Source organism: Cuculus canorus, chromosome 3 (assembly GCF_017976375.1).
Source record: "Cuculus canorus isolate bCucCan1 chromosome 3, bCucCan1.pri, whole genome shotgun sequence".
Lineage (NCBI taxonomy): Eukaryota > Metazoa > Chordata > Aves > Cuculiformes > Cuculidae > Cuculus > Cuculus canorus.
Genome location: NC_071403.1, coordinates 108,586,899 through 108,613,030, shown reverse-complemented (window position 1 = coordinate 108,613,030; position 26,132 = coordinate 108,586,899). Strand labels below are relative to the sequence as shown.

Here is a 26,132-nt window from a genome sequence, read left to right as displayed (position 1 = left end):
GAAATGGAAGAGTATCAAGCCTGTAGTTTACACTTAGATTAGTGGCAAACACGCTAGAAATGCACAGATAACAGACTGGCAGATGTTCCCATCTCTGTAATGCATACTGCTTTCATGAGATGTACCTTCCTCTCAAAGTACCATTTACACCCTCAGAATTAACAACTCTGTGGCACACACATGATTATATATATGTGTATATATATGTGCATGTTTATACATGTATACATATATGGATACGTATGTGCTTACATATACATACACAAACGAGTTAAACAAAAATAATCAAATTAATCCCTTGAAATAATTTTTGAAACACAAAGCAGTTTGAGTAATGACACTAACAACAACTCCACACAGTTGATAATTTTCTTCCTCTTTAGAATAATATTTTGCTACCAAATCTATTTATTTTTAAGTTCAGAGAACCCAAGTAGTACATTATCAGCTGCTACCTTTTCCCTATTTTGTGTGCATTTCTGGTACAGAGCTCTGCATAAATGCAGATGAAGAAAAGTTAAATACTTGCATATTATTTTCATTTGTATTACTCTGCAGATAGCATGAGCTTTTTCAGCTCCCTTTCATCCCCTGAAATACATTCTGTCCATCTGTACTGCCATTTATAGTCATTGATATTGAGAGAGAAATACTGAACAGAAGAGCTAAGTCAACATAATTGCAAAGCGACTTTATACTTTCCTGGGCAGTACTGCTTCAAAGCAGGATAAGATTAATGCCCAGGCTTTTCTGCCTCACTTATTTTGAAAATAATTAGACGTGTAGTTTCAACCAATGTACACACATATGCAAAAGCTAAATGTATCCTCTGTATTTACACCTAAGACATACACCATTTTTAGATCTGAAAAATTGTTCCAAGCTTTCTTACTTTCCAAGGCACTTTTGGTACAGAGCTCTGCAGGAATGATGGGATGAGAGCCGCCTGCCTTTCTGAATGAACCACTCAGTGTGATAGAAGGAATATCAAGGGCGATGTGATGGAACTGAACATTTACTGGCATTTACTCAGGATGACCTGCCTGAGTCAGCGTGGCCTCACCAACCCGAAAACCATTCATTTCTAGCCATGAGCAATGTCCCAACCCAGGAAAACCTTTTAGCACCACACCCAGCTGTGTACACTTCCTCTGGGCAGGCACGGTGAATCAGGAGAACTTCCCTGGGTTCTAACAACCAGTGGCTGAAAACACATCATAGATTGAACCATATTAGGTCAAAGACATATAAACAAAACCTCTTAGGGCATAGAAATAAATTATTTTTTCATGCATCATGCTTCTTTCAAGCCTTACTGACTTTGTACTCATCTACAAAAGCCCGAGACAGTTGTTTTTCCTATCTGGGCAGGTAGAAGTTGAACAATTCTAGACTCAGCCATTTTACCTCTACTTCACACCAGATAAGCTCTAGCAGCAGACAGATAACAAAATGAGCAAATCCTAATACTTCTGAAGTCAAAAAGAAAAAAAAAGATTTGTTGCAGGGGACTAAACCAGAACGGAGTGGAAGTACCTGAAGTTCTACTGTGAACTTTAAGCCATTCCTGCAATATTAATCAGGTCCATGCTACATTAATTAATTGTTATCACAAGCTGTACATAGAGCACTTGAAAATAAGAGATGATATAGAGAGAGGTATTTGTAGGTGTGACAACTACATCAGGAAAGGAATGCCCAGTTCTGCTAAACCCTCAAGGATTCTGAAGCTGTCATGGGAGTGACCTGAGTGAAAAATATTCCCATGTTAAAAGACAGGTGCTCCCCATAAGATGGAGATATGGAAAGTCTGCAGACTGTTCGTAAATGTTCCTTTCTCTTTCCGTACTAGCAAGTTATTTTGACAGCCAGAGCTGTTTTTTCCAGCCAGGTCGACCCCTCACCATACATATGAGCAAAATGGAAGTAGCTCCAGCAAATTCACTCTGTGCAAACTTTAATGCCTCTTCCCTTTCTGGGCTACTTCAATGAAGAAGTGTTTTGGAGCCAGCTCTCCTTCCCCAGCAGGTAAAACCTTTGTTAAGATAATTTTTGTGGAAACCTCATGTTAAATACTGGCAACAAATAATTTATTCTCTACTCTAAACAGCTTTACAAGCATACAAAGCTTTACAAAGGTGTCAAAATAGTTTCCCCCTTCACATACCAAAATAACACATTTCTACTGCTGCTTCAAATCCAATTAACTGTTGGTTTCCTTTTACCTTCTGATTTCTCTTTAGGGACAGTATTCTTGCCATTTAGTAATGGTATAGTTTTAATGACCATACTACAGACAGTGTGTTCCCAGACTACAGATAACCATATTTTTGCATCATTCTCACATGGAAGAAAGAGCCAAAATCATGATGAGTGAGGAAATTATTTTGTGTAGTTTTCTGGAAAACCCTGAAAAAACTTTTAGTTCTAGATGAGCTGCAGCAAAGATGCTTAAAAATGAAACAATACAAAATAGCCTAAGTGAAAACAACTTCTAAGGGTCTAGTCAGACATATTTTAGATTAGATTGCAGCTTTATTGCTTCCTCAGTGAGAGGAAGTCCCCGTGCTTATAAAAGCCTCTCAGCATAAGAAACACATGGAGTTGTTGGAGTGGGTCAGAGGAGGGCCATGATGATGATCTGAGGGTTGGAGCACCTCCAACATGAGGACAGGCTGAGAGAGTTGGGCTTGTTCAGCTTAGAGAAGAGAAGGCTCTGTAGAGACCGTATAGTTGCTTTCCAGTACTTAAACAGGGCTTAAGAAAGATAGGGACAGACTTTTTAGCAGGGCCTGTTGTGACAGGTCAAGGAGTAGTGGTTTTAAACCAAGAGAGGGTAGATTTAGACTGGATATAAGGAAGAATTTTTTACAATGAGAGTGGTGAAACACTGGAACAGGTTGCCCAGGGATGTAGTGGGTGTCCCATCCCTGGAAGCATTCAAGGTCAGGTTGGATGGCGCTTTGAGCAACCTCATCTAGTTGGAGACGTCCCTGCTCCTGCAGACAGGGTAGACTACATGACCTATAAAGGTCCCTTCCAACCCAAAACACTCTATATACTTGTCTGTTGCCCATAAGAGACAGGTTATGTTTTTCTCATTACTTTAATATTGCTTTAAGTAATAGCTGTTTGTAAATCCTAATGCAGCAAAGATCCTGCTATTTTGATTGTACTATAATAGACACTACATTCTCACTCTCAGGACCCCACTCCTATTCACCTGTAAGCAATTAACACCAAATTGAAACTGGAAAGTGCCTGATGATCTAGGGAGCCACCTCCCTAGATGCCCGCAGCCCACTCTCCACTGCCCCCTGTGCTCCCCACCATGACCATGCCCTCACCTTAGCTTCTCACCACCAATGGGCCAGCTTTACAGCTCCTCTGCTTGGCCAGCAGCAGACACGCTCTCCAACTGGTTGTGTGCCTGGCTGGTGAGGGCAATAGTCTGGGCTCAGCTCCTGTCTCTGCTGTGTGCTTGCCCGTATCCTCCTGCCCTGATGCTTCTGCTCCTCCACTTCCAACACAGGTCCCACAGAGCCTGGTGCCTGGGTGCCATGCAGTCAGACAGAACTAATCCTCAGTAATCGACTTATAAATACATACAAGTAGATCTGTTCCAGAAAAGCTCAGCCTGAGGAATCAAATCACACAACTGTGAGACAGTGAGGAAACATAAGAATATAAAAAAGCAGCCTGAGCTGTAAAGAAAGCTGACCATCACAGCAGCACTGTACAGAAATATGTTTATTGAGGGTGTTGTTGCATTAGAATTGTTACCGTTTCATCAACAAAAGCTATGGCGAAAGAAACATGTTATTGTCTTCCCATCATGAAATCTGGTCCATTTGTCAGCACTGGTCTCTCAGCTGGTTGCTCAGTTCCTGAAGCTCAGCAATCATGTTGTCCATAGTTGTCACCTCATCAGCTATCTCGCTGCGAACCTCATTACTTGTTATATCTACAAAAAGTTGCTGCATGACAAGAAGAAATACATTATTTTAAAATATACATACAGTTTCTCGGTTTCAGCATGGAGACAGAATATGGGAAGCTCATCACCGCTGTCCTGCCTTTTGTATTTTTGGTACCTATGATGGTTTCTCTGTTTTTATGAAGACAATTCTGTGCCTAGTAAACAGGTGTGTATATGTATTCACACACATATGTATACGAACCTGAGGTCTACACCACACATGTGGCATTTGGCCAAAAGGGCTGAATCCTCATTGTGAATGTTGGCTTTCTGCTCTGACCTGACGGCCTACACAGACTCCTGACCCCATCAAAAGTGAAAGGCTTTACCATGAAACTCAAATTAGAAGAGTATCTCACATACTGCTGCTGCAGTTTACAAACCCACCTTGCCGATAAATTAGTATTTGTGAATTTTAATGGCCATTTTCCCCAGTGCAATAGTCTGTTGTGTTCTTTTCTCCAAAATCTTAAATAAACATGTTTTAACATTTGATGTCAAGACATATGTGGATGTGTTAATTTATACAACAGAAAAGAAAACACTACAGAGTAATAAAAATAGTTTCTTCTAAAGATATGAACAGAAACAATAAAGCAACTAATTCTCGAACAATCAATGTTCATGTATTTACAGGGAAACCAAGGAAGAGGAATGCTAAACGACTTGTCCGAAACCTTGAGATATGCAAGCTCTGACTGGAGCTTTGCACATGCTGCAGCCGAACACATTGCTCTTGCAAGGCCAGGAGCTGTCATTTGACTCAAGTACTATGGAGGCTGTGGAAGGTACCACTCCACAGAATTATGGTGGTGGTGGACCCAAATATATGTTTCCCTTTTGTAAGTAAAAGGAGAGCGATTCACACTTTATTTGACGCAAACCAAAAGCCTACATTTAGAGATAAAAACAAACCAAGAAAACAAAAGTTGCTCTGGAGTACGTCTGTACATCGGTATATTATCAAAACATAATGGGACAATAGAGATACATATATAAACAAAAATGTACTCAAAAGGCCTGAACTAAGGTCTTCAATGTGCCTCAGAACAGTGTTGTCACTGAACAAAGGAGCATCTTACACAAAACTAGGAACAAGTTCCTGCTACAAGAACAGATTCTGTCTTTCATCCCCAAAACCTCCCACTGGGAATGTGACAGAAAAGTTTGGCTCTTTCTGGCTAAGAGAGTTAAATAAATCAGGGTGATATAATTGTTCTTTTTTTTTTTTTTGTTTCCGCGCAGTTAAAGAGATCCATTCAACTAGATGCAGCCTGGGGAAGTTTCATGCACCATCCCTTCTTAGGGCTTTGTGCCCTGTGTTTCCCCACAACAGTACCCACACATGCAATTGCGATACAGCTCCATGACCTTTCCTCTTTTCAGACTCCACCCGTCAGATCTGAATGATTCATGGGGGCAAGGAGCAGGAGAGAGACCACTATGCTATTTGTCACAGTACGTTACTGCCCAGAAGGATCTGTACAGAAAGGAGCCCATTAACAACACATTTTTGAGTTGCAACCTTTAGCAGAGTGTGGGTGCATCATAAGTCTGGCACAACACAGAAGCTAGAATGTCAGAGATGGAGATCCCAGGAAAGATGAGAAGTTCTGAGAAGCGACACTGTTACACTTGTACAAAAACTACTGATTTGTTCCAATTCCATGTCCTGACTACAAATTTTCAGAATTCTATCTTTTAAAAGTTACTTCTACTGTTTCTTTATTCCTTCTGAAATCTTAATGACAGAGACTGCTTTCAGTGCATTTTTTAAACTGCCTTGCTCTGTTAAAAGGAAAAAGAAAAAAACCCTCACAAAGGAGCAAAAGGAGATGCCGCAGTCAAGCTTGGACAGGCATAAACAGCACTAAACTGTTTGTGCGTAGTATCTTACAGAAGATGACTGACTTTTTAAACCACAACACGCTTTGGAAATTCAATATGACTCAAAATTAAAAATACGATGGCATCTTGGGAAGTACGCAAAAACAATGAGGTCGCACCAACAGCTTTACCTCTAACACATGAGTTTTCTCAGAAGTGCCATAATACCTAGAGGCACCATTATCTGCCAATAATAAAAATGTTCATTAAATTAGTGCCTTCAGGAATTAAGAATACAATTTACTAGACTCACCAATTCTTCATCTTTCAGATACTGCACAATCTTGCATAATATACATCACTGGTATTTATATAATTCATGTGAAATAGTCTTGCTTTCTCTACAGTCATACTCAATCTACAGAATTTTTTGTGAATTACAACAAAAATTACATACGGTGGCTTTTTTCACCACATTCCAAAGACTTATCTATGCCACCATCTAAAAGCACAACTACGGAGCCGGCTTGTGTCTTGTTATACAACTTTCTTGAGCTTTTATCCTTAAAATTATAGGACTTTATATAGAGTGAGCCAAGTTTAGCACAGTGATGATGGATCAACACTTTTTAATGCAAGCACACATGTTATAAAACTTATGCTCTGCAATTCTCATTTACTAAGCCCCACACACAGCCAGAAAGAATACTTTAAGACATTAAATTTATTTTAAATGAAAACGTGTTCCAGATCAGCCCTCAGTTAAACAACAACTGTGCCTCACATCATAAGATGAAGGGTAAAATTAGGTTAATAATAGTGCAGAAACAGACTTGACTCTTTGAGTGCCTGGCTATAGAGGCACAACTCCAAAAACCAAACCCATGATTCAAACATGATGATGTTCTCTGACAAATTAATATCTGAATTGGCAGGATATCAATGAAAACTTTGTTAAAAATTACTTTTTTCTTAATAAATATCTTTGTTTTAAAAACACTTCAAGTGATGCAAAGTAGTCCCGACATGTTTTGGTCCTTTCTGCAGGTTTACGTCCATTCTTTCTGAGGCTGCCCTGCTTGCCCCATGACTACTCACGTAAGCAACAGGTCTTTGAAATGACTGATTTCTTCCAAACATTTGAGTCTGTTTGCCCAACATTTTAAGTAGAATTCTATCTTAGTCTAAGAGACAGCACTGACATTTTAGAGCAGTACATTTACTTCAGTCAAGGCCTAGGAGGAAGAAGGGAAATAGCCTAATTAAAACTCGAATTCTTAACAACGTAGAGCTGAGTATCTGATGATGCATTGGGACAGACAGGTATTATTTGATCTATAAATGACTCAAAACAGATATGGTTTCTGGCAACAGAACAAAGATTCCTAGCTTTCAAACAAAAATTTCTACTCTTCAAACAAAAAAATCCTACCTTTGCTTTGGATGACAAGCCACGTAAGTTGAGCCGAGCTGAAGAAAGTATCTGCAAAGCTTCCTGATGATTAGATTTTTTCTTGCTGCATTTAATAGCCACTAGAATCCAAACACAGAAGAAAAGGATCCCAAACCAAAAAAGCATTACCTGTACAGCAATAATCTTTAAACAACATTTAATTAAAAATCTTTATACCTTCCCCCGAAAAAAATTTAATGTAATATCACAAAAAAGAAACAGAAAGAAAAAGAATACCAAGTAATTTTGAGAAGATACTTCTAAACCTAACAGGTATATGTATATGAACATATACATATATGAATATATACGTATATTAATACATACGTATATGAATATAAATATCACAGTACAGTGAATAGTCTTATTGAGTCTAAGCTTTGTCCATCTCCCGACTGACACTCTCAATCAAATTTATGTGATGATTTGAGGACCGAGATGAACTATAGATGCATTTTCACTTGCATTTAGAAATTTTTGACTCTGAAATTAATTGATTCTATATTTACCAATCATCTCTTAACTCAGTCACCCAATGTAATTTCTATCTTGTTCCAAGTATATTTTTGTATGCATTATCAGGATGCTGCTCTCAAAATTTTAAGAGGACTCTCAATAGCAGGAATAAACATAGTGGGTAAAGTATTATACTATTTCATTACTAAGCTTAATAAATATTTGCTACACTCTTAAAAAATAATTAAAGTTCTTTTCGGGTAGAACATACCATGTGCAATCTCTATGGCTCCTTTCACCACTTCCTTAAAAGAAGAAACATCTCTCTCCCAATCACTTGATTGAATTTCACATTTATGTGCCTTAGTGAGGCACTGCAGTGACTGCAAGGAGGAAAAAAAGATTATCAGTACGTGAGAAAAACTAATTCAGTTTAGTATCTATGAAATTAATGCTCAATCCAGAAGATGAATATATCTTTACTATGCTTGATTTCCTGTGAGCTGGAGTAACGTCTTCCTCTGCAACGGTAAGCACCAGCTGTAACACAGATGTTCTTCATCTCAAGTATGAAAGGCATATAAAGTAATGTGTCTAATTTTTATGTTTTAAAAATCTGTCTAGACTGATGGATGTGACCCATGTTTGCCAAGTCATCATAATTAAATGCACATGAAAAAGGGAAAAATAGTTGTATTCACACTTTGAACAGCAGTTTTGTACCTAAAAAAGTTATAAATGAATACAACAAAATTTTCTTTCCATGTACGTATTCTTGGCAAATAACGTATTCTAGAGACACAGGTATTAGCTGCAATATTGTTCTGGTCCCAGTGTGAACAGGAGAAATAAATGTAAACAACATGGAAGGAGGGTTAAGAAAAATTGACACAGCCAATTTAAGCAGAAGAAATCAATGTTTTCTTTTGAGTTGTTTTCTTTCTACAGCATCAGAAATACAAAACAAATAAATGCCAGAAGTTACATGGCTTAGTTAAATGACAGCTCTTCAATTATCTTTTTAAAGAGTTTAAATATCATATAAAGGAATAAAAACTTCCAGTGTAGCACGTGACTGCAATAAAGGCTTCTGACAGCTGAACAACGACAGATTAAACCTGGAGGTTGTCACCGCAGAAGCTTTTACCTCCTCTCTACCTTCAGAGTTCCAATCACTATGCCATGGGCGATTGAACTGCTTATGCTGCTGTAAATTGCAGTAAAGGTGTATTAAGTCAAATTAGAGCAAATTAATATTTTTCATAATAACCTAGGTTTCAATAGGTAGTAGTTCTGGCCAGCAGAGGCAAGAACTTCCAAGAGAAGGAATAACAGTTTTCACAGCAGTCTGATTTCAGCCTGCACGCATCTGAATGAGGTGGCAGGTCAGATACATACAAGTGAAAGAGTAAATATATGCTAAGCTAAAGAAAAAAACCCACAAACCCAACACTTCAATAGTTCTACATTCCTAACTTGTAAGCCCCGCCTGACTTTGATTCAGCTTACAAAGCACTATTGTGAATTGTAACTGTAGACTCCAGCGATTTATGGCGTCAGATACAGCAGCAGAGCAGAAAGGTAAAAAACCCAACAACCAACCCACCCTTATTGACAACCAGACATAAAAGGTTGTTCCTTCAAATGCAACAGTAGGACTAAAACTTCTTAACTATAATTAAGACATGCACCAAATAAGGTATTACACGATTGAATAAAGGTCAAATCCTTCATTTGTAAGGAGGTACACGACACTATGATAGATCTCTTTGTCCTGTGATGCCATAGTGTAGTAAATAATGTCCTTTCAGAATTCATTGACCTTTTGCATAATAAATGTGGGTGGAAAACTGCAAGGTTAGATCTGGAATTTTTCTACAGATGGCTATATTCACTTATTATCTGACTGACGCACGATGGTGGTTGGGGCAGTGAAGCCAATAAATACTGATTTTAACATTTGTACTTTAGAAGATGATATCAGAAAAGCTACCAGTGATTATCTATTGCATTGTAAATTATTTTTCACACTGTAAATTAATATATACTGTGGTTGTAGGCAGTTTTGCTCTCTCATGATCTCTATCTATGGCACCCATCATACCAGGATACTTGGATACACACGTAAGCATACCTTAAGTATTAAAAAACCTAATTTCATTCTGCGGGACAAGCTCAAGTGTAAGCATGTTCCATAACCAGTCTGATTAAGAAGCACAGTTAAATTCCTATCTACTCAACAAATTGAAACCATATTTTTAACTGGGTTAGTGAAAAATATTGTGATGTAACCAGATTCTGAAATGATTACATTCATAGTATGGTCAGGGCCTTTGCTACTTTGCATGTCTGAGTAAGAATCTGAGGATATATTACAGGATATTGCAATGTCTATATTTCTGAATTCTAAATAGGCCAAATCCTTTTTATTGTTCAGCTGTAAAGAAAAATAGAGAAGGAAAAAAGGGAGGAATTCGAGGTTTAATGGGACATCAGCAATGACTAAACAAGGCATTTCACAGGGTAAAGCGCAAAAAGGAAGATAATAAGCAAGGCCCAAATAATTGTAAATTTAATCCCACAGGCATACAATTTGTCAGCCCAACCATCTGCATAATATGCTTCACAGCAAGTGACAAGCAACCCTCCAGGCTGACATTTTTGCCCAGGACAAAGGCATACCCCCATTAGGAAGCACACACTGAATGCAGATCTTGCGTATTCTCAGCTTCAGTGAAGACTCGATAACTCGTAAGTATTTTTGGAGTGTGCAACGCTATTTGAATTTTTGAAAGTTAATATCAAGTGCAAAGCACACTTCAGCATACAAAAGAAACACTTCTAGCTGCGCACAGTGGTTATTTTGAGAGTGCAATCAACTCAGTTATCTGGAATGTGATTAGGAGAAGAGATGGAGGTAGCAAAACCAGAGAAGAGTAAAGAGAAACCAACGATTCAATAGATTAAGGCTTAAATAGCATTATTTAATTCCATTCTGAGCTAAGTAAGGACAAGTAACACTAATAAGAGAGAGAGATTGTTTAAAAATCCACAAAAACTGATGTAAAACATTTTGCTCCTGTTAGATAATAAAAATGTGTGCTGTAGGAACACAAAAATCGCAAAATAAGCTTATGGAAATACTAAAGTAAAATATACCTGGAACAAGAGCATGTCTTACTATAGCGTTACAGTTTGTTAGAGAACAGGTTTGTACCATAAGTGTGTATCCATAAAAACCTATACCTCGCAACATATTCACCTTTTCAATATCTTCACCACTATCACTCTGTCCATTTCCGTAAAGTCGGGCATAAAGTCTCCAGATCTCCCCATCGTTTGTCACTCGTGAAGTCACTCTGCCGAAGAGCTCTTGCAATTTCCCCTTCAATCCACTCGCTGTCTCTCCAGTGTGATCTGCCATACCATCCACTACCGCTCTGACCAGAATAGCCAGCACCTTAGAACATAGCAGTCAACATCAGTATATATAATGATATCTAACTTTTGGTCTCCTAATAAATCAGTAAAATACCATATGACATGTGTAGCAAGGATTTACTAAGAAATACATTATCAGGGGAGTGATTCAACTAATTTAAACTTCGTGTATCAGATTCTATGGTTGGTGAGGATAAAGAGGCCAAAGAGCTAAAACAGAAAGTTGAGTTTGAAAGAGAATTGTGATGGTATCCCAAAGATATTTTCACCTCATCATACTTTTTAAAAGAGATCAACAAACATGCTGAACCAGATTAATTCAGGTAATGGAAGACACCATTGTTTACAGGACCTCTATTTAACAGAAACTGAAAGATGTGTAGTGGATGAAATGGGAACTGGAAGGCAACTGAGTGCTATGTTGGGAAACTCTGTTTAACGCACTTCTGGTGAATTACCTGTGGAATCAGTTCGATCAAACTTTTTACAACTACTCATTTAATGTCTGCACTTCCCAAGTCACTGGCTTGAGAACGGGGGATCTCACCTGCAGAAATACTGAGAATGTGCAGCTGCTCAACAGGACTGGGCTTTGTATGCGTAAAATGCTACATAATACCAAGTGTCCCAGAAAAAAACATGACCCTTCATGTTTTTAACTGGATGAGAAAAATTATCAAACAGTTTCACTGTGTCTCAGCTCATTCTCAAGAAAATTAGAAAGAGCAAACGTAAATTAAGAAATGTGATCATATGGTGAATTAGAAGAAAATAAAACCCAGTAAAGCTGTGGCTTATAAAGTGAGAACTACCTGCGCTCTCTAGTGCATGAGACACACAAACTGTGGAAGAAATAATGATAAAATCAAAAACAAAGTCTCATAAGCTCACATTGAAGACAGGCTGGTAAAGGATATACAAACACCTTCGTGCTGGTACTTCCCAACTTGTGAGGCTATCATTTGGCAACTTTAATGCTTCAACATTTTTGTCCATGTGATATAAATACTTACAATGAAATCACATTGATAGCAATATTAATATCAAAGCAATAACAAAACCAGTTTCAAAGGTGATCTGTGGATAGCCCCAAATCAGACAAAATACAGTCCTCTAGTAAAAGTAGGATAGAAGTGCATCCTCATAAACCAAGATGTAGTTCACTGTCAGAAAGTAATGCAAGAATTATGACAGTATCAAAGTATATTCCCCTTAAAATAAAGCCATATACAGTTTAGTATTTGTGATATGTCTTTTTCCAAAAAAACCTTTTCTTCTATAGACTGACTCAATTAACATACATTCCAAGAATTAATTACTGACTTTTATAAGATATAGGAAATCTTTGGCAAAAAACCCAAATCAAAATGGCAGACGATGTTATGAATGTAACAGAAGACGTGAAAAAAATTTTACACCTCCCTTTCACATCTTTTCAGAATCAATATGAAACTATAGTAGCACGTGAACATCAGCTAAACAGCTTCCCTTGTCCTGCCCCCCTAACTGTAACAGCATAGCCCTTATCAAATGATAGGACAAATTGGCTGTTCTTTTATTTTCCGTTAAAGATTTTCACTTTAGAGAATAGAAAAGATGATCAACTATTAATAGTTGAGAAGTTCTAAAATATATATCGCATTCATGATTTGGAATCTATCGGACCAAAACCCAGCATTAAATAAATCAGGACCTTCTACAATGATTTGCTAGAAAAACATCAGCAAATATTGATATTTCCATTGCTACAGCATTGTAAATAAATGATAAAAAATGAGGTGCATGAGAAGAAACATTAAACTATATTCCCTTTCGAAAAGGAGTTAGAACTGCTCTTGAGCATTCATACATAAATGTATGACTTCTCAATGCATTTCTAAGTTTAACAAAACTGTTACTTAAAAGTCCAAAAAGTTAGTTCACATGAATATCATGTATAGATACCAAGAGTTTAAAAGCATTGTGATATTTTGCTTGCACATAAAAAAAAACTCCAGTGTCTTCAGTCAGTAGGATTTAACAACTGAAAAATCAGCTATATTCCCATATAGTTTAGGCTTTGCTTATGCTTTCATCATATTAATCTATCTTCTCTTTTTATAATTCATCATGTACGCCTTAACACTGTAGCAGTTAAAATAAAACTAGATTGAAAGCCTGGATTAAAGGGCCCATTAAACAGTAATGAATCATTAATGCTACCTGGCTGTGCCCAGTTGTTAAATAAAGTTATTTCAAATTGCAACTGAATTGTGCTAATCATCAAAAAGTATTAGCAGGGTTTTCCATTTTAGATGGTTCTCTTAAGTGTTAAATTTTAGCAAGCAGTAGGGCTTTTTTTTAATGCCACTTTTAATGAACTGGGATTTATACGACCTCTATGCTGAGTCTGTTTGGTATGACATCACACCACCTGCCCTTCTCCTTTGCTTTTGTGAATAATGTGAGTTTACTGAAAACTGAACAAAATCCACCATTGGACAAAACCTTAGAAACAAACTCAATCATTTTTAAATGCTGTAATTGCTATCAGTTCGTCTCATTTCACAACTGTTCCCTAAATAGCTCCTTCAATATAAAAATTCACTTAGTCAAACCATTTTTAGAGGCTTCACTAACACTAATCAAACTTGACAGCGCTCAAGTAAGAAGAGTACCCTCAGATACCAGACCCAAAATGACAAATCTGCTGTCTATAAACTCTCCTTATGACTCTCCCGAAAAAAAGACAACTGTCACTGGTGAGATACTTATATAAAATAGAGCTCCAGAAATTATTAATTCCTACCCTTGCTCCTCAAAATCCCCTTGGAACATGCTGTTGCAGCCTTTTATTAGAAATAGTCTGACAAGATGAACTGCTGAAATGAGAATGATATTTGATGGAAAGGGTAACAGAAGAACTTTGCTAGATTCTCAAGAACAAGGAATTCCATAGAGGAACCATTGTCCATACTTCTGAATTCATATTCTTTGACAGGACAGGATGAAGATCTGGTTTCTGAAAGCAATGGAGCAAAACAGCTTTTCCACCCACAAAATAACTTTGTTATTCACAGAATTCCACCTTTCCAAGTCAAAAACACTGCTTGCCTCTGCAGACATGCACACTGGTGCAAAGTAGCGTGATTAGCAGTTGCAGAAATCTTTTTGGTACATTTAGCACCTCAGACTAACAATTCAGAGGTTGACTTGATAATTTCAACAGGTAGGGCTTTCTCCTCAGGTACATTTTAGTGACTGATCTCATAGCTGAAAGTACAGACAATTCGCTGAACATTTATCTTTTATTACATAACATCTATATTGAAGATTTTCAAAGTATACTTCTCAGTAGGTTCGTGAACATTAAAAAGAGTATGAGAATTTGAAGAATTTTAAGAACCAGTAAGGAAGGTAAGAAAGCATGCTCATAACATTTAAGGAAAATACCAGGAAACTGAGACTTTTGAAAGTACACCTTTTTCTGTAATCTTTTATTGCGTTGTTGCTCACTTAAAAAGAGCCCTTCAGCTTCTCCTTATACAATTCTGTCTGCAAAATCTGTACATACATATATTCAAGCCTCATGATATCCTGATCTCAGAACTTTTCCCGCAAGGATGATATCGTTAAATAACTAGAATAGCTTAGAAGTAACATTTCCCAAAGCTGCATTCTGTACTCAGAAGTCTGGCACAAAAAGACAGCACTGGCCTAACAAGAAATCAGATGAAGACATGAATGCCTTTCTGTTATTAGAAGAAATTAATCACTTAAAAATATGACTTCATACTACGCTGAAATAAAATTTAAAAAGCTGATGTAACTACACAAACCAAGGACATTTCAAATTGTATATTCAATTGGTTATTGGGTTTCCATTTTCACAAAGAACTAGAAGCAATGACTCAACTTGTTTCTTCTAGTTCTATGCATATTTATTTTTCTGGATTTTTAAATTCCAACCTTCTTTCTCAGCACTACTAGCTTAGTAGTCTATCAATTAAAACCTATGATGACTACAAATACTAAATATAATCTGAGAGATCATACTATGTTGCATGTAATGAAACAGAGGTGTACGCTTCTACTCGCTCACGTTTATGAATTTACTTCATTAAAATACAATTGCACCAGAGGGTTATAGAGCATTTGTATTTAAAACAGGCCGGTTGGCAAATGGCAGACATAAGACATTAATGGTTAGCAGAAGCTTTCAGTCTTATGAGCCTTTTTGGTTTTTTACTATGGGAATACTCTTCTCTTCTTTCTGACATTATTGATTAAAGCCTGTCTGAAATTCTTTAATCAGGCTCTGAGGTTTTTCTTGGCCAAGTAGTAACATCCTTCAACTTGAGGACACTGTATTAGAAGTTAGATGAAACCCATAAAGCACTTACATATCAGAAGCCAAAGTTAAAATTAGGATGCAAAAAAGAGAGGATACATAGTGTGTGTGTGTGTGTGTATATATATATATATATATTTAAAAATATATATATTATATAAAATATATATATAAATGCCTGCAAAAACGTAAGTTGTATGAGAACAAGATGAGAAAAGTTATACAACAAAAACAGAAATTTAATGCAAACAGTAACCTCAAGCATTTTAATAAAATATCCTACATAAAATTTGACAAAACACACTAATAGGCATCTGTATAATCTCAAAATACCTTAAATGGGCAAAATTCCTGGTCAGCTGTCAATCTGACTGGAATAATACAGTGGATAACCCCTAAAAATGTTATTTAAACTAACAATTGAGAAAAAAATTCATTAAAAAAACCCAAGCATCTATGAGATGCGCCATGAATAAACGCACAGGCCCCACCAGTAACACAGTACTGTAGCTGCCAAGCGCACTAATCTTTACCATATAAAAGACTATTTTCCATAGACACTTGTTAGTGCAAAGAGAGTTTGAGAACTTTTACTGTTCAGCCATATCAAACCCAAAAGATTTTATTTATACATAATGTTATCCTGTGCCTGGTTTGCTTTATAGTAGCAAGCATTGTAGTCACATACAACTTGTTATTAAAAAGTAACCTGAAAAAGATTTTTAACATCCCTGCCCCTATGACAAAATGATATGTTTCCACAACCATGAATAACTGTATATGTTCTCTCTCCTCACGACTGGACTCAAACTCTCAAGATCCAGGAAAGCTACTTTTAATCATTTTATGAGATAAGAAAAGAAGCATACTTCTAGGAGCCATGACCAGCAGCAGCTGGGTCCTCTTACCCTAAGATGACTCCCTAAGAGCTCATGTGCTGTTCAACCAGATCTATTAATTTTGCAAAGGCTTCTGGAGGTGTTTCACTACTCTGCTTAAGGGATTCTTTGGCTTGTCTTTCAGATCCACTTTGCTATTTTCACGGAGTATATAGAATCCTGCTTGGATCATGACCTAATTTTAGGCAAGGTAACAACATCTCAGCAGAAGCTGTTAAAGTAGGCTCTCCAGACTTCATCCAGAACATACATTTGAAAACACAGAAGTTAACTGAGCTTAACTGAACCACAGTGAAAAATGAGCAAAATACCTCCTTTAATTTCTTCTGATTATTAAGAATCAATGTTCTGACTGTAATGCATTCAATCTACGAAACATAACTCACTTTCAAAGGCTCATTTGTGGGATTTTTAAACACATGGGAAAAGCTCACTTTTCTTTAAACTAATTTATGTTATTTCTGATACTAAGATGCAGGAACAATATGGAAACATGGGGCTACGCATGGTGTTTTATTTAAGAACAGATCTTAAAACTGCAATGCTCATATTTGTCCCTCCACAAAGTCTGAGGCAATCTGTGTGCAAAAGTTTTCCTTTTTGTTTTTCCTTTTATTTTAAATCCTTAGTCTTACATTCCAGATCTCAAAATATTAAATGGCTTGCCTACATAACTTCACTGGTATGTGTACTACCATTACTGATACCACTATCAGCAGAAAATCCTCTCTGTCTCACAGAAAAATTTAATCATATAGGATGACTTAACATGAACACTTCCCCACCTGTGTATCCTTGTACTTCTCTCTTAAGTCCATGAGCCGGTGATAAGCTTTAATTGCTTCTGAAAACTCTCCAACATCTGTACTGGTAAGAAGATAGTTCTCCCATATTTGCCAGTGCTCATAGTTGCACTTGAGAGCTTCTTGGAGAGTTCGAAATGCTTTGATTCTAATCAATAACAAAAAGAAGAAGAGAAAAGAAGATTCCATATTAAAGATCTAATATAGAAGATTTCTATATTAAAATCAGTTGGCATTGTATCAACCAAAAAGTTGCTTATTTAAAAAATCAGGTTTAGAAAACAGTGCAATGTAAAAGTTATTGCTCATAATTTACAATGTTGATAATTCCTTAAACTCTCTTGCCAATTATTTTCTATCATTTCACCTGACAGTATGCACTGTAGAGTCTGACAGGCATTTTCTATGTTAGCTCTCATAATTACACTTTGACAAAAATTCATTATAATTGTGCCATCTATGTAAATATTTTTTTTTCTGAGTTTTTAACTGGAACCACAAGAGAACAATCTTACTCATGCTGCAGTTGTAACACACAAGGTGCTTTGGCCAAATCAAGAATGTAGGCTTGTAAGCAGCTGACCTACAGTTTACAGAGGTATATGCAACCAATGCAGCCAAAGAGGAGGCAGGAGGGGTAAGAAGTCTTAATGCAATCCAAAACATAGGTTGGTAAGGTCTGAGTGCTCACTGTATAAAGCTGTAATTGTAGTGCAAAAAGTTTTAATACATTTGAAACTTTAAAAAAAAAAAAAGCTCTGCTATCGAATCAGGATGATATGGTTCTTAGGATTTTAAGTGATTGAAGCTTACTCTCAGCTGGACAGCCATGACATGTAGAAAAAACCACAAAGGAATAAATCCTTATAAATGAAAACTTGAAAAAACGTTTTCTCAGGCTGGTAAAAATTTTCTCTGGTGAGGTATGACAAAAAAGTTCTTCTTAATAAAGACCACATAAAGATGGCTTGTCATCAAAATTTGCAGTTCACTTGCTCTGACGCTTGAGTAAGTTGCTAAAAGTGCTGTCTCTGAAGGAAGACAGTACAAAGAAATTGTTGATTGAGTTTCAAAAAGAGGGTCCAGGAGAGTGTAAATATTCCAGCCAGGAAAAGGGAATTCCTAACTAGTGGATCAGTCCCTTAAAAGTTTGGAATGGCTGGCTTAGGGAAAATTGTAAATAACTGCCAGTCTAAGCTGACATTATTAGAAGAGTTACTAAATACACATGAAAAGAACAAAATTATTGAAAGAAAACAGGTCATTTGGCAAAGGCACAGCAGAAAAGTCCACAGGCAGGATTTTCCCATGCTCACTCCCCTTTTCTCTCTTCTGATATATGTGATGTTGTAGATGTACTAACAGCTGGGTCTCATCCACTGTTAACAGTCCTAGTAAGGGATTTCAGACCCTGATTTTGATATGTTAGAAAAGAACAGAGAACTGCTTCTCCCTCCGTGGATTTTGACACAACTGAAGCTTGGATCTGCCACAGCTCTCCAACAGGCTGGAAGATGCTCTGGCTGACTGACATACTCCAATCACCTTGAGAAATAGTTTCTGAAACTGCTCTTCAGCACCTGCAGGTTAGCCTGAATGATCTCCCCTATCTCCTTAGAAAAGTTAATAAGTTATCAGGAGGACTGAAACCAATAAGATGGAACTGTGAAATGTAGACAAGATACCAAAGGGATGAGATGGGTATCATATTCCTCAAATCATCGCACTTGCTTCACTAATAAAGTCCTCTAGGTTGTCAAAACAAATCCCCTATGTATTTAATGAATTGTATAATGATGGAATACCCTTACCCAGGGCAATAGTTAACCCCGTTCACATCCAAACAGGAAACAGGAGGCAGTACCAGTGCATCATCCTGTCCTGGACACTAGAAATCTTTCACCCAAAGGACAGAGCGCTAGTCTCAGTTTGTTCTGAGAAATATATCTAGATTTCAAAGAAGTTGAAGTTTTTCTGGTAAACCAAAGACTAGAGTCTGTTTTCATCACAATTAATTTTTCTGGAGGAAATTCAGAATACACAAAACTTGTGGACTCTTAAATTAAAACAAGCAAACTCAGACCCCAACAAAACCCTTTCATCTGTGTGTCAGCAAGTTGTTAGCATACACTTTTCAAAAAGACTTACACGTTTTATATTTGTCTGTTATAGGAGACCCCACTAAGCCTTACTCAAATGCATAATCCCTGGCTGGGACTGATTTGAGAGCCTGGTTGGAGTAAAGCTGGATTTTTACAAGGGAGCAAAAGAAAACAATTAATTTAAGTATGTATTTTTTTGGTTTCCTTTTTTAATCCACCTTTTTTTTTTTTGCTTGTAGGCTTGAAAAATGGGAATTTACACTTTCAACACCACTCAGACCCCTAAGATAAATTATACTGTAGTGTACTACTACAGATACCCTCTGTTTTGAGAGTGGGTTAAACTAACTCACATACAGTGTTGGTCTATATGTGACTACACAAATAATCAAAGTTGTGGCTATTCCACAGCCAAAAAAACAGGCCATGCTCAGCTATCAGCATGTAATACTGATTTAAGATTTCCTGTACACGTATTCCTCTCGCATGGGATTCCTACAGCCAAAAAAAGCTGAGAATCATGCCCCCCTTTACTGCTATTGATACAATATAAATTGGTCATAAGTTTTGTAAGTATTCAGCATGTTAAATCACAAGAATAGATTAATAAAAACAAAACTAAACCAACAAAGTGAAACTCATCCCTCAGTTTTTTCTCAGACTTGTAGTAGACGATTGAACAGAAAAAATATTTTCATTACAGATACTTTTATGAAAAAAAGCATAAGCCAGTACACACTGGGCATCTGACATACATCTTTTGAACTTCATGCAAAAGAAGGAGAGATCTATCACACAGTCTAAGGCAATAAACTGGGCGTACTCAAGGCACTGCAGAAGATGAATAGAACTATGGAAATGCTAAAAGCAGCTCTTGATTTCTATTATTTTCTAGTCTTGAGTAATTATTCTAACCTTCGTTTTCTTTTCCCTCCTGCTCCCATTAGTATATCAAACCATACGTTGACTTAATTTACGATATCTCTTCCCACATTTCCTTTGTATGTTTATCAATTTACCCTTTCATGTCAATTTACTATTCTTTCTCTTTTTTAGTTTGCTTCCTCACATTAGATTTTGAGTAGGCTTTTAAAAATTTATCCTATTCTTTTGCTTCATTCCTTGGTGACAGGTTATAATGTGAAAAAAGATCTTAAGTATTAAGTTCTTTCAAGCATTCCGTGTTTACAAGTAACTTTTATTACACTGAGATGAAATACAGCACAACAAAGACAATCCATTTAGGTCAAAGCTTCTGGTACTAATAGTTAATTTGGAGGGAAAAGAACAAGCAAGCTAGTATGTGTGTAGATCACCATCTGCTTTAGTAATAAAAAAACCCAACCCCAAACTGCCTGGTTTTCCCTTAAGTCTCCCGAGATTAATGTAGTATGAATTGACATAGGTTGACATATATTTTGCTTAAAACGGACATATCTTTTAAACTTCATAGTCAAACTAGTTTTCAACTTCAATATCAATATTCTGCACTGTTTGTAATTACATCATCATCATAATTTTAACAAGAAAAAAGTGTACGGTGAGAGGCTGCTACTTTTATAAATCTTATTAAGCTGTTTCCTGAAAAATGGAATAAGTTATCAATGATCCAACCTGGGAGAGAGAATTGATGGGCTAAAAATTACAAAATAAGAAGTAACCGCATTAGAAGAATAAAAACCTCCTTGTAAAAGACAAAAAAGGAAACCCAAATTATTTATTTTGGAAGTGGTATATTCTAATCCTTTTGAAGTACTTACTTCTGCTTTAATCTGATATAAGCAGTTGATAAATTGTTCCAGGCCTCAGCATTCTGTAACAATAAAAAGTGAAGTATCACAAAAAATTATTCACTTATATCATGCTTACTTCATAAAAATATGTAAGTAAAATTACAGTGAAATAAAATCAATTTCACTAATCATACATATGAACACATTTTCCGTAAAACAGTAAAAACACTACAATGAAACAGAAAAGTAAAATACATAAATAAATATTACTGACTACAGGAACAACCAGATATATCAATATTAATTAATGGCCTTCTGGTAGGAATACAATAAGTCAACTCTTGCTTTCAGTTTAAACTGTAAACAGATATCATCTTCTGGATCTACCTGGGATAGCTGGAGAGGTCAGCTCATCATTCCTCAGTTGCTGGAAGCTATTTACCACTCCTCTGTTAGTGGAAAAAATTATCTGAATGTTCCCTAATGCACCTCAGGCAAAACCAAGAGAGTTCGTTCAGCAGTGTTTATCAACTCTTTTAGCTGAAAAGGATTAGGGAGTGCTCAGATAATCTTTCCTCTGGCTAAACCAGCACACCCATGTACAGAAATGACGCCTGCCTATCACCTTATGCTGCTGGTAAATTTGAAGCTGCACCTCTGAATTCAGTAAATTGACGAGTATAAACTTGAAGAACAGAACCTGAGTAGTGCAATGAAATGTATTCTGGTACTGCATGTTATCCTCGGGCTTAAGGAGCATTTAAATCACGCTGGGAAACCATTTTCAGGCTTAATTCTTGAAAAGTCATTACATTGCAGCAGATCATTGTATAAATATAGGTTTCACCTTCGTATCTAGGAGCCAGCCCAGCATCCTTTACTCACAAAAGAATTACCACTTAACCCACTGAGAAGTCAGTTGGCTAGTTCATGTGGATACAATCAAGTACAGGCCCCAGACAGATGCATCTATTTGGAAGTAAATGTGTTGTACTGAAACAAAACATTAATACATGAAGTAAAAATTCCAGTTAAATACAAGATCACCTGTATGTACATTTTTTTCCAAGTTACTTAATTTTATTCATAAAGAAAAAAGAATACTGTCACCTTTCATTGCTCCATCACTCTTACCCCAAGAGAAATGAATTAATAATAGTTTCTACCAAGTAGGTGGCATTAACTCTAAGCAGGCAACATGCTGGCAGTCAGGCCTTTTGACAAAAGTATTGCCAGTGCATTCCCAAAAAGTAATCCAGCTGTCCTCTCTGCTATATCAATGCACAGTCACACTCAAATGGAATATGATACACATGCTTTCCCAATGCAGTCTCAAAAAATGGCTAATAAGCTGCATTTTCCCTGTTCTTATGAATTGCACAGTTATAAATGTACCTGTCATATGACTGCTTATTTGACCTTTTTTTTTCCAGGAGAATTTGATTACTTAGAGGACTAAGTATTTTAATCTCTCTCTTTAGCACTTCTCACAGTCTACTCACTCCCTTTTCTCTGTTTTAGCAACGTATGAAGCATAAGGGAATTTCTGCTTAAACAGATTTGAGCATTCACACACATATACTTGGACAAAGTTAAGTATTGGGCAAGTAATTTTATGATGCCTCATGACAAAAACACAGGGATATTTTGCAAGAGTTTAATATATTCAGAGGGCTAAGGTTTAAACAAGTTTTTCATTATTGCTTTGCTTGTTTACAATGAAAACATCCTTGTTGCTTTTAGATAAGTCATCTGAATTGCTTGTTGGAAAGTACATACATCTGGTTCCAATGTCACACAGCGCTGAAATGCTTTGGCAGCACCTTCGTAGCCTTCTAAAGCAATGTATGCGCAGCCCAAGGAAAACCACACACCTAGCTGGAGAGAAAAAAATGGACGATTACGTATATTTACACACACATATTTCTACACAAAGAAATAATCTTGCCTGGATGCTCAAACACACACTATGCTTGTTGTTTTTACCTGACTTTCAGCTATCATAATAGTATTGCATCGGAATAACCCTGTATGCAGAATACAGGAAAAATTTAGGTTCAAAGTTTTAATAAATATGGATAAACAAAAGTGTTTGATTATATAAAGACCACTTAATCATACATAAAGTGCTCTTTAACAGCTCATCTTCATTTAGAGATTCATTTAGTAATAGCTATTTAGAGGTTTGCATATTTTGCTTTAGCTTGTGAAAAATCCACATTCGCTTCATAGTATTACAGTTAGGTCAAACAGTAACCACATTTCAAGGAAATCACATTTTACAAGAAATATTTATAATGACAACACGAACACTTCAAAATTACAGCTCTTTCGACTTTTCAGAATACTGACCTTCTCTAGTTTATAAGGCAAAGTTTAGAGAGAGAAATGTACTTAAATAATGCCTTGCACAGAAAACAGAACTTTGCCAGTTCAATAATCTTGCACTGTAAGCATGTAGCTGTTGCAAACAACTACCTTTCATCCATAAAGACTCAAATAATACCAGATATAGGCATAAATCACAACAAATAAAATATGTATTCTCATAGCTCTTCAATAGCAAGTTCCTGATTTGCCACACAGGTAATTCTCGAAGAGTTTATACTACCTGTTAGAAGAGCTCTGTCATTCAGTTAAGTATTAAATCTCAAGTACATTCACAGAATATTCTCTGACAGCAATATGCTGTTTATATATGCAGTCAAATTCAAACAGAACACTTTATAACATGCTGCACAATCATTCCAAGTAGACTACCTACTGCAATAATCTCAGCTGTTTCTTCATTCTAAATGCCCAGATAAGAAACATGAATAGATTTTATTTGAAAATTTTTTTGAGTGATGGAAAAGGTTGGGAAGAGGAAGATAGAAACCCAGGTATAATTAACTTGTAATTTATCTTGAACAACAACAACATTTACTTTTCAAGATATCTGCTTAATCTATGTATCTTCTTTTGTTTTGGGTACTAGTGATGAAGCAAGCAATTCTGATAACTCAGGTTCTTCATAGAAAACCATAATGCTATTTAAACACAAAAACGTTAAGAAACATTCGCAAATCAGGGATTTCACAGGGCTGAGGATAAAGCTGTTGGTTCATATGCAAGGAGTTTGCATCTCTGTTGATTAACTGCAAACTCTGTAGCAGATATTTTTGCACTTTTCTTCAGATCAAACTCATTTTTCTGTCTGAGACCCAATTTAACATCAGTACCACAATGTCTGCTACAGCCTGATTAACCTGATTTACCTGTTCTAGAGTTCACAGTTAACCTGCTACAAAACTTAGATCCCAGCACACAAACACATGGCATTCATAACTGTCAGGTCTGGCACTCTAGTGGGCAGTTTCCAAGGTATTAAGAAAAGAACCAAACAAGCTTGTCAATCCCAAAATCATAGAATCACTAGGTTGGAAAGAACCTACTGGATCATCAAGTCCAACCATTCCTATCAATCCCTAAACCATGCCCCTCAGCACCTCATCAACCCGTCCCTTAAACACCTCCAGGGAAGGTGACTCAACCACCTCCCTGGGCAGCCTCTACCAGTGACCAATAACCCTTTCCATGAAATTTTTTTTCCTGATGTCTACCCTGAACCTCCTCTGGCAGAACTTGAAGCTATCCTTTTGCATTTGGGGCTGTACACGGCATGGCTGATGCTCAGAGCATACAGGGAAAGACAGAACTGCCAATTACATCTGGGCTGGACAAACATGAAAATCTACTTTTCAGCACTGTCAGCGTGTCACGTTTCATGATGTTTAAACTCATCATTCAAAGAAGAAACTGCACATCACAAAAAAACCAATGGTTTTCTATATCTCAGAGGGCAAAATTAATAGGAAATAAACATTCAGTAAACCTCATTTTTGAAGCCTTTTATATCTATCACGTTTCTAGGAGTCCAGCACAGCCCATATGGCTGTTACCCCATTAACTGCACTTTCTCTTCTTTCTAGATCCATAACTTCCTGAGCATGAAAAGTTGGGGGAGAGACGTGGACCAATCAAGTACGAAACTGAAGGCTAGCTCCAACTTTATCGCTTAGAACACAAGTTAAACAGGGCTTCTGTAAAGTATGACAGAAAAAGAATCATTGCATTTCTTACCATTTTAAGGAGTAACAGCAGCACAGTCTCACTTCTGAGCTTGTGCTTCCAGAATCCTATTGACTAAAACTCCCAGCATTTTAATTTTTACATCTCTCAGGAACTGGCTTACCAACACTTAAGCTTCTCAACTCCTTTCTCACGGAAAAGTTACAGCAGAAGGAGAAAGCAAAATGATTCTTCACTTCTGTGTAGAAAAGCTACATGAGCAGGTAACTAGTAAAAATTATATAGTGACTACAAAGAACAGTAAATAATTTTCTTTTCTTAATAATTTGAAACAAGATATTTTGCCTGGCAGTAACTATATATGAAGGTTACAACTGAATCAAAAAATTTGAGAACTGGACATGGTGGATGGGGTTGGGAGAAGTGTCCGAATGGGATCCTTTAGCAGAGAAGAAGAGTGAGATGAAAAGTCTGCGGTGGGAATTAAGTCAAGGAGCTGAGCTGCTATGATATGGAGGCAAAAAGTATACAGAAAATGGAATAGGTCACATGAATGGACAATGTTGCCATATGTTAAGAAAACCTCAGCATCAATCATACAGAAAATAACTGTGTAAATGAGCACCACAACTGGTATGGATTAAAATTTCAGGCCTCAGTAAAAAAAGCAATATAAAGACTGTATATCTCCGAGTACTTGACTAAAAGGGAGAAGGTGATATCAGAAGGCTGTGAAAGTAGAAACCCCAGAAAATACAGGGAGGTTACAATTATTCGACATAGTTTAGCAAATTCCATAACAGATGCAATTCCAAGGCAAAATTTATTTTGATTTAAAGAAGCTAGTCCGAAGACAGTACTTACCTTGATCCTGACCAGTATGCTGTACAAAAGATAATTCATAATGTATCTAAATTTACTAGTTCTTCAAGAACAAAGGCAAGTCATTCAAAAGAGAGGATGTTAAATTTAAGAGGTACTTAAAATAGAAAAGCTATGTTAAAAATTCAAAGGGGCAGCTAAAAGAGTAAAGGTCTG

The 26,132-nt window shown here is 36.6% G+C and overlaps 1 protein-coding gene across 2 annotated transcripts in view; it reads right to left on the bottom strand.

Moving 5' to 3' along the window:
• Positions 1-3,735: 3,735 nt before the first annotated feature.
• Positions 3,736-26,132, bottom strand: part of TTC27 (tetratricopeptide repeat domain 27) — a 121,390-nt gene continuing 98,993 nt past the window's right edge. For both annotated transcript variants that reach the window (XM_054062733.1, XM_054062734.1), the window contains exons 14-20: positions 22,803-22,901; positions 21,051-21,103; positions 17,171-17,336; positions 10,978-11,175; positions 7,987-8,098; positions 7,239-7,339; positions 3,736-3,977 (exon numbers count right to left, since the gene is read on the bottom strand). In XM_054062733.1, coding sequence (XP_053918708.1) covers positions 3,855-3,977; positions 7,239-7,339; positions 7,987-8,098; positions 10,978-11,175; positions 17,171-17,336; positions 21,051-21,103; positions 22,803-22,901 — 852 coding nt within the window. In that variant the 3' untranslated portion in view covers positions 3,736-3,854. The remainder of the gene's footprint in view (positions 3,978-7,238; positions 7,340-7,986; positions 8,099-10,977; positions 11,176-17,170; positions 17,337-21,050; positions 21,104-22,802; positions 22,902-26,132) is intronic.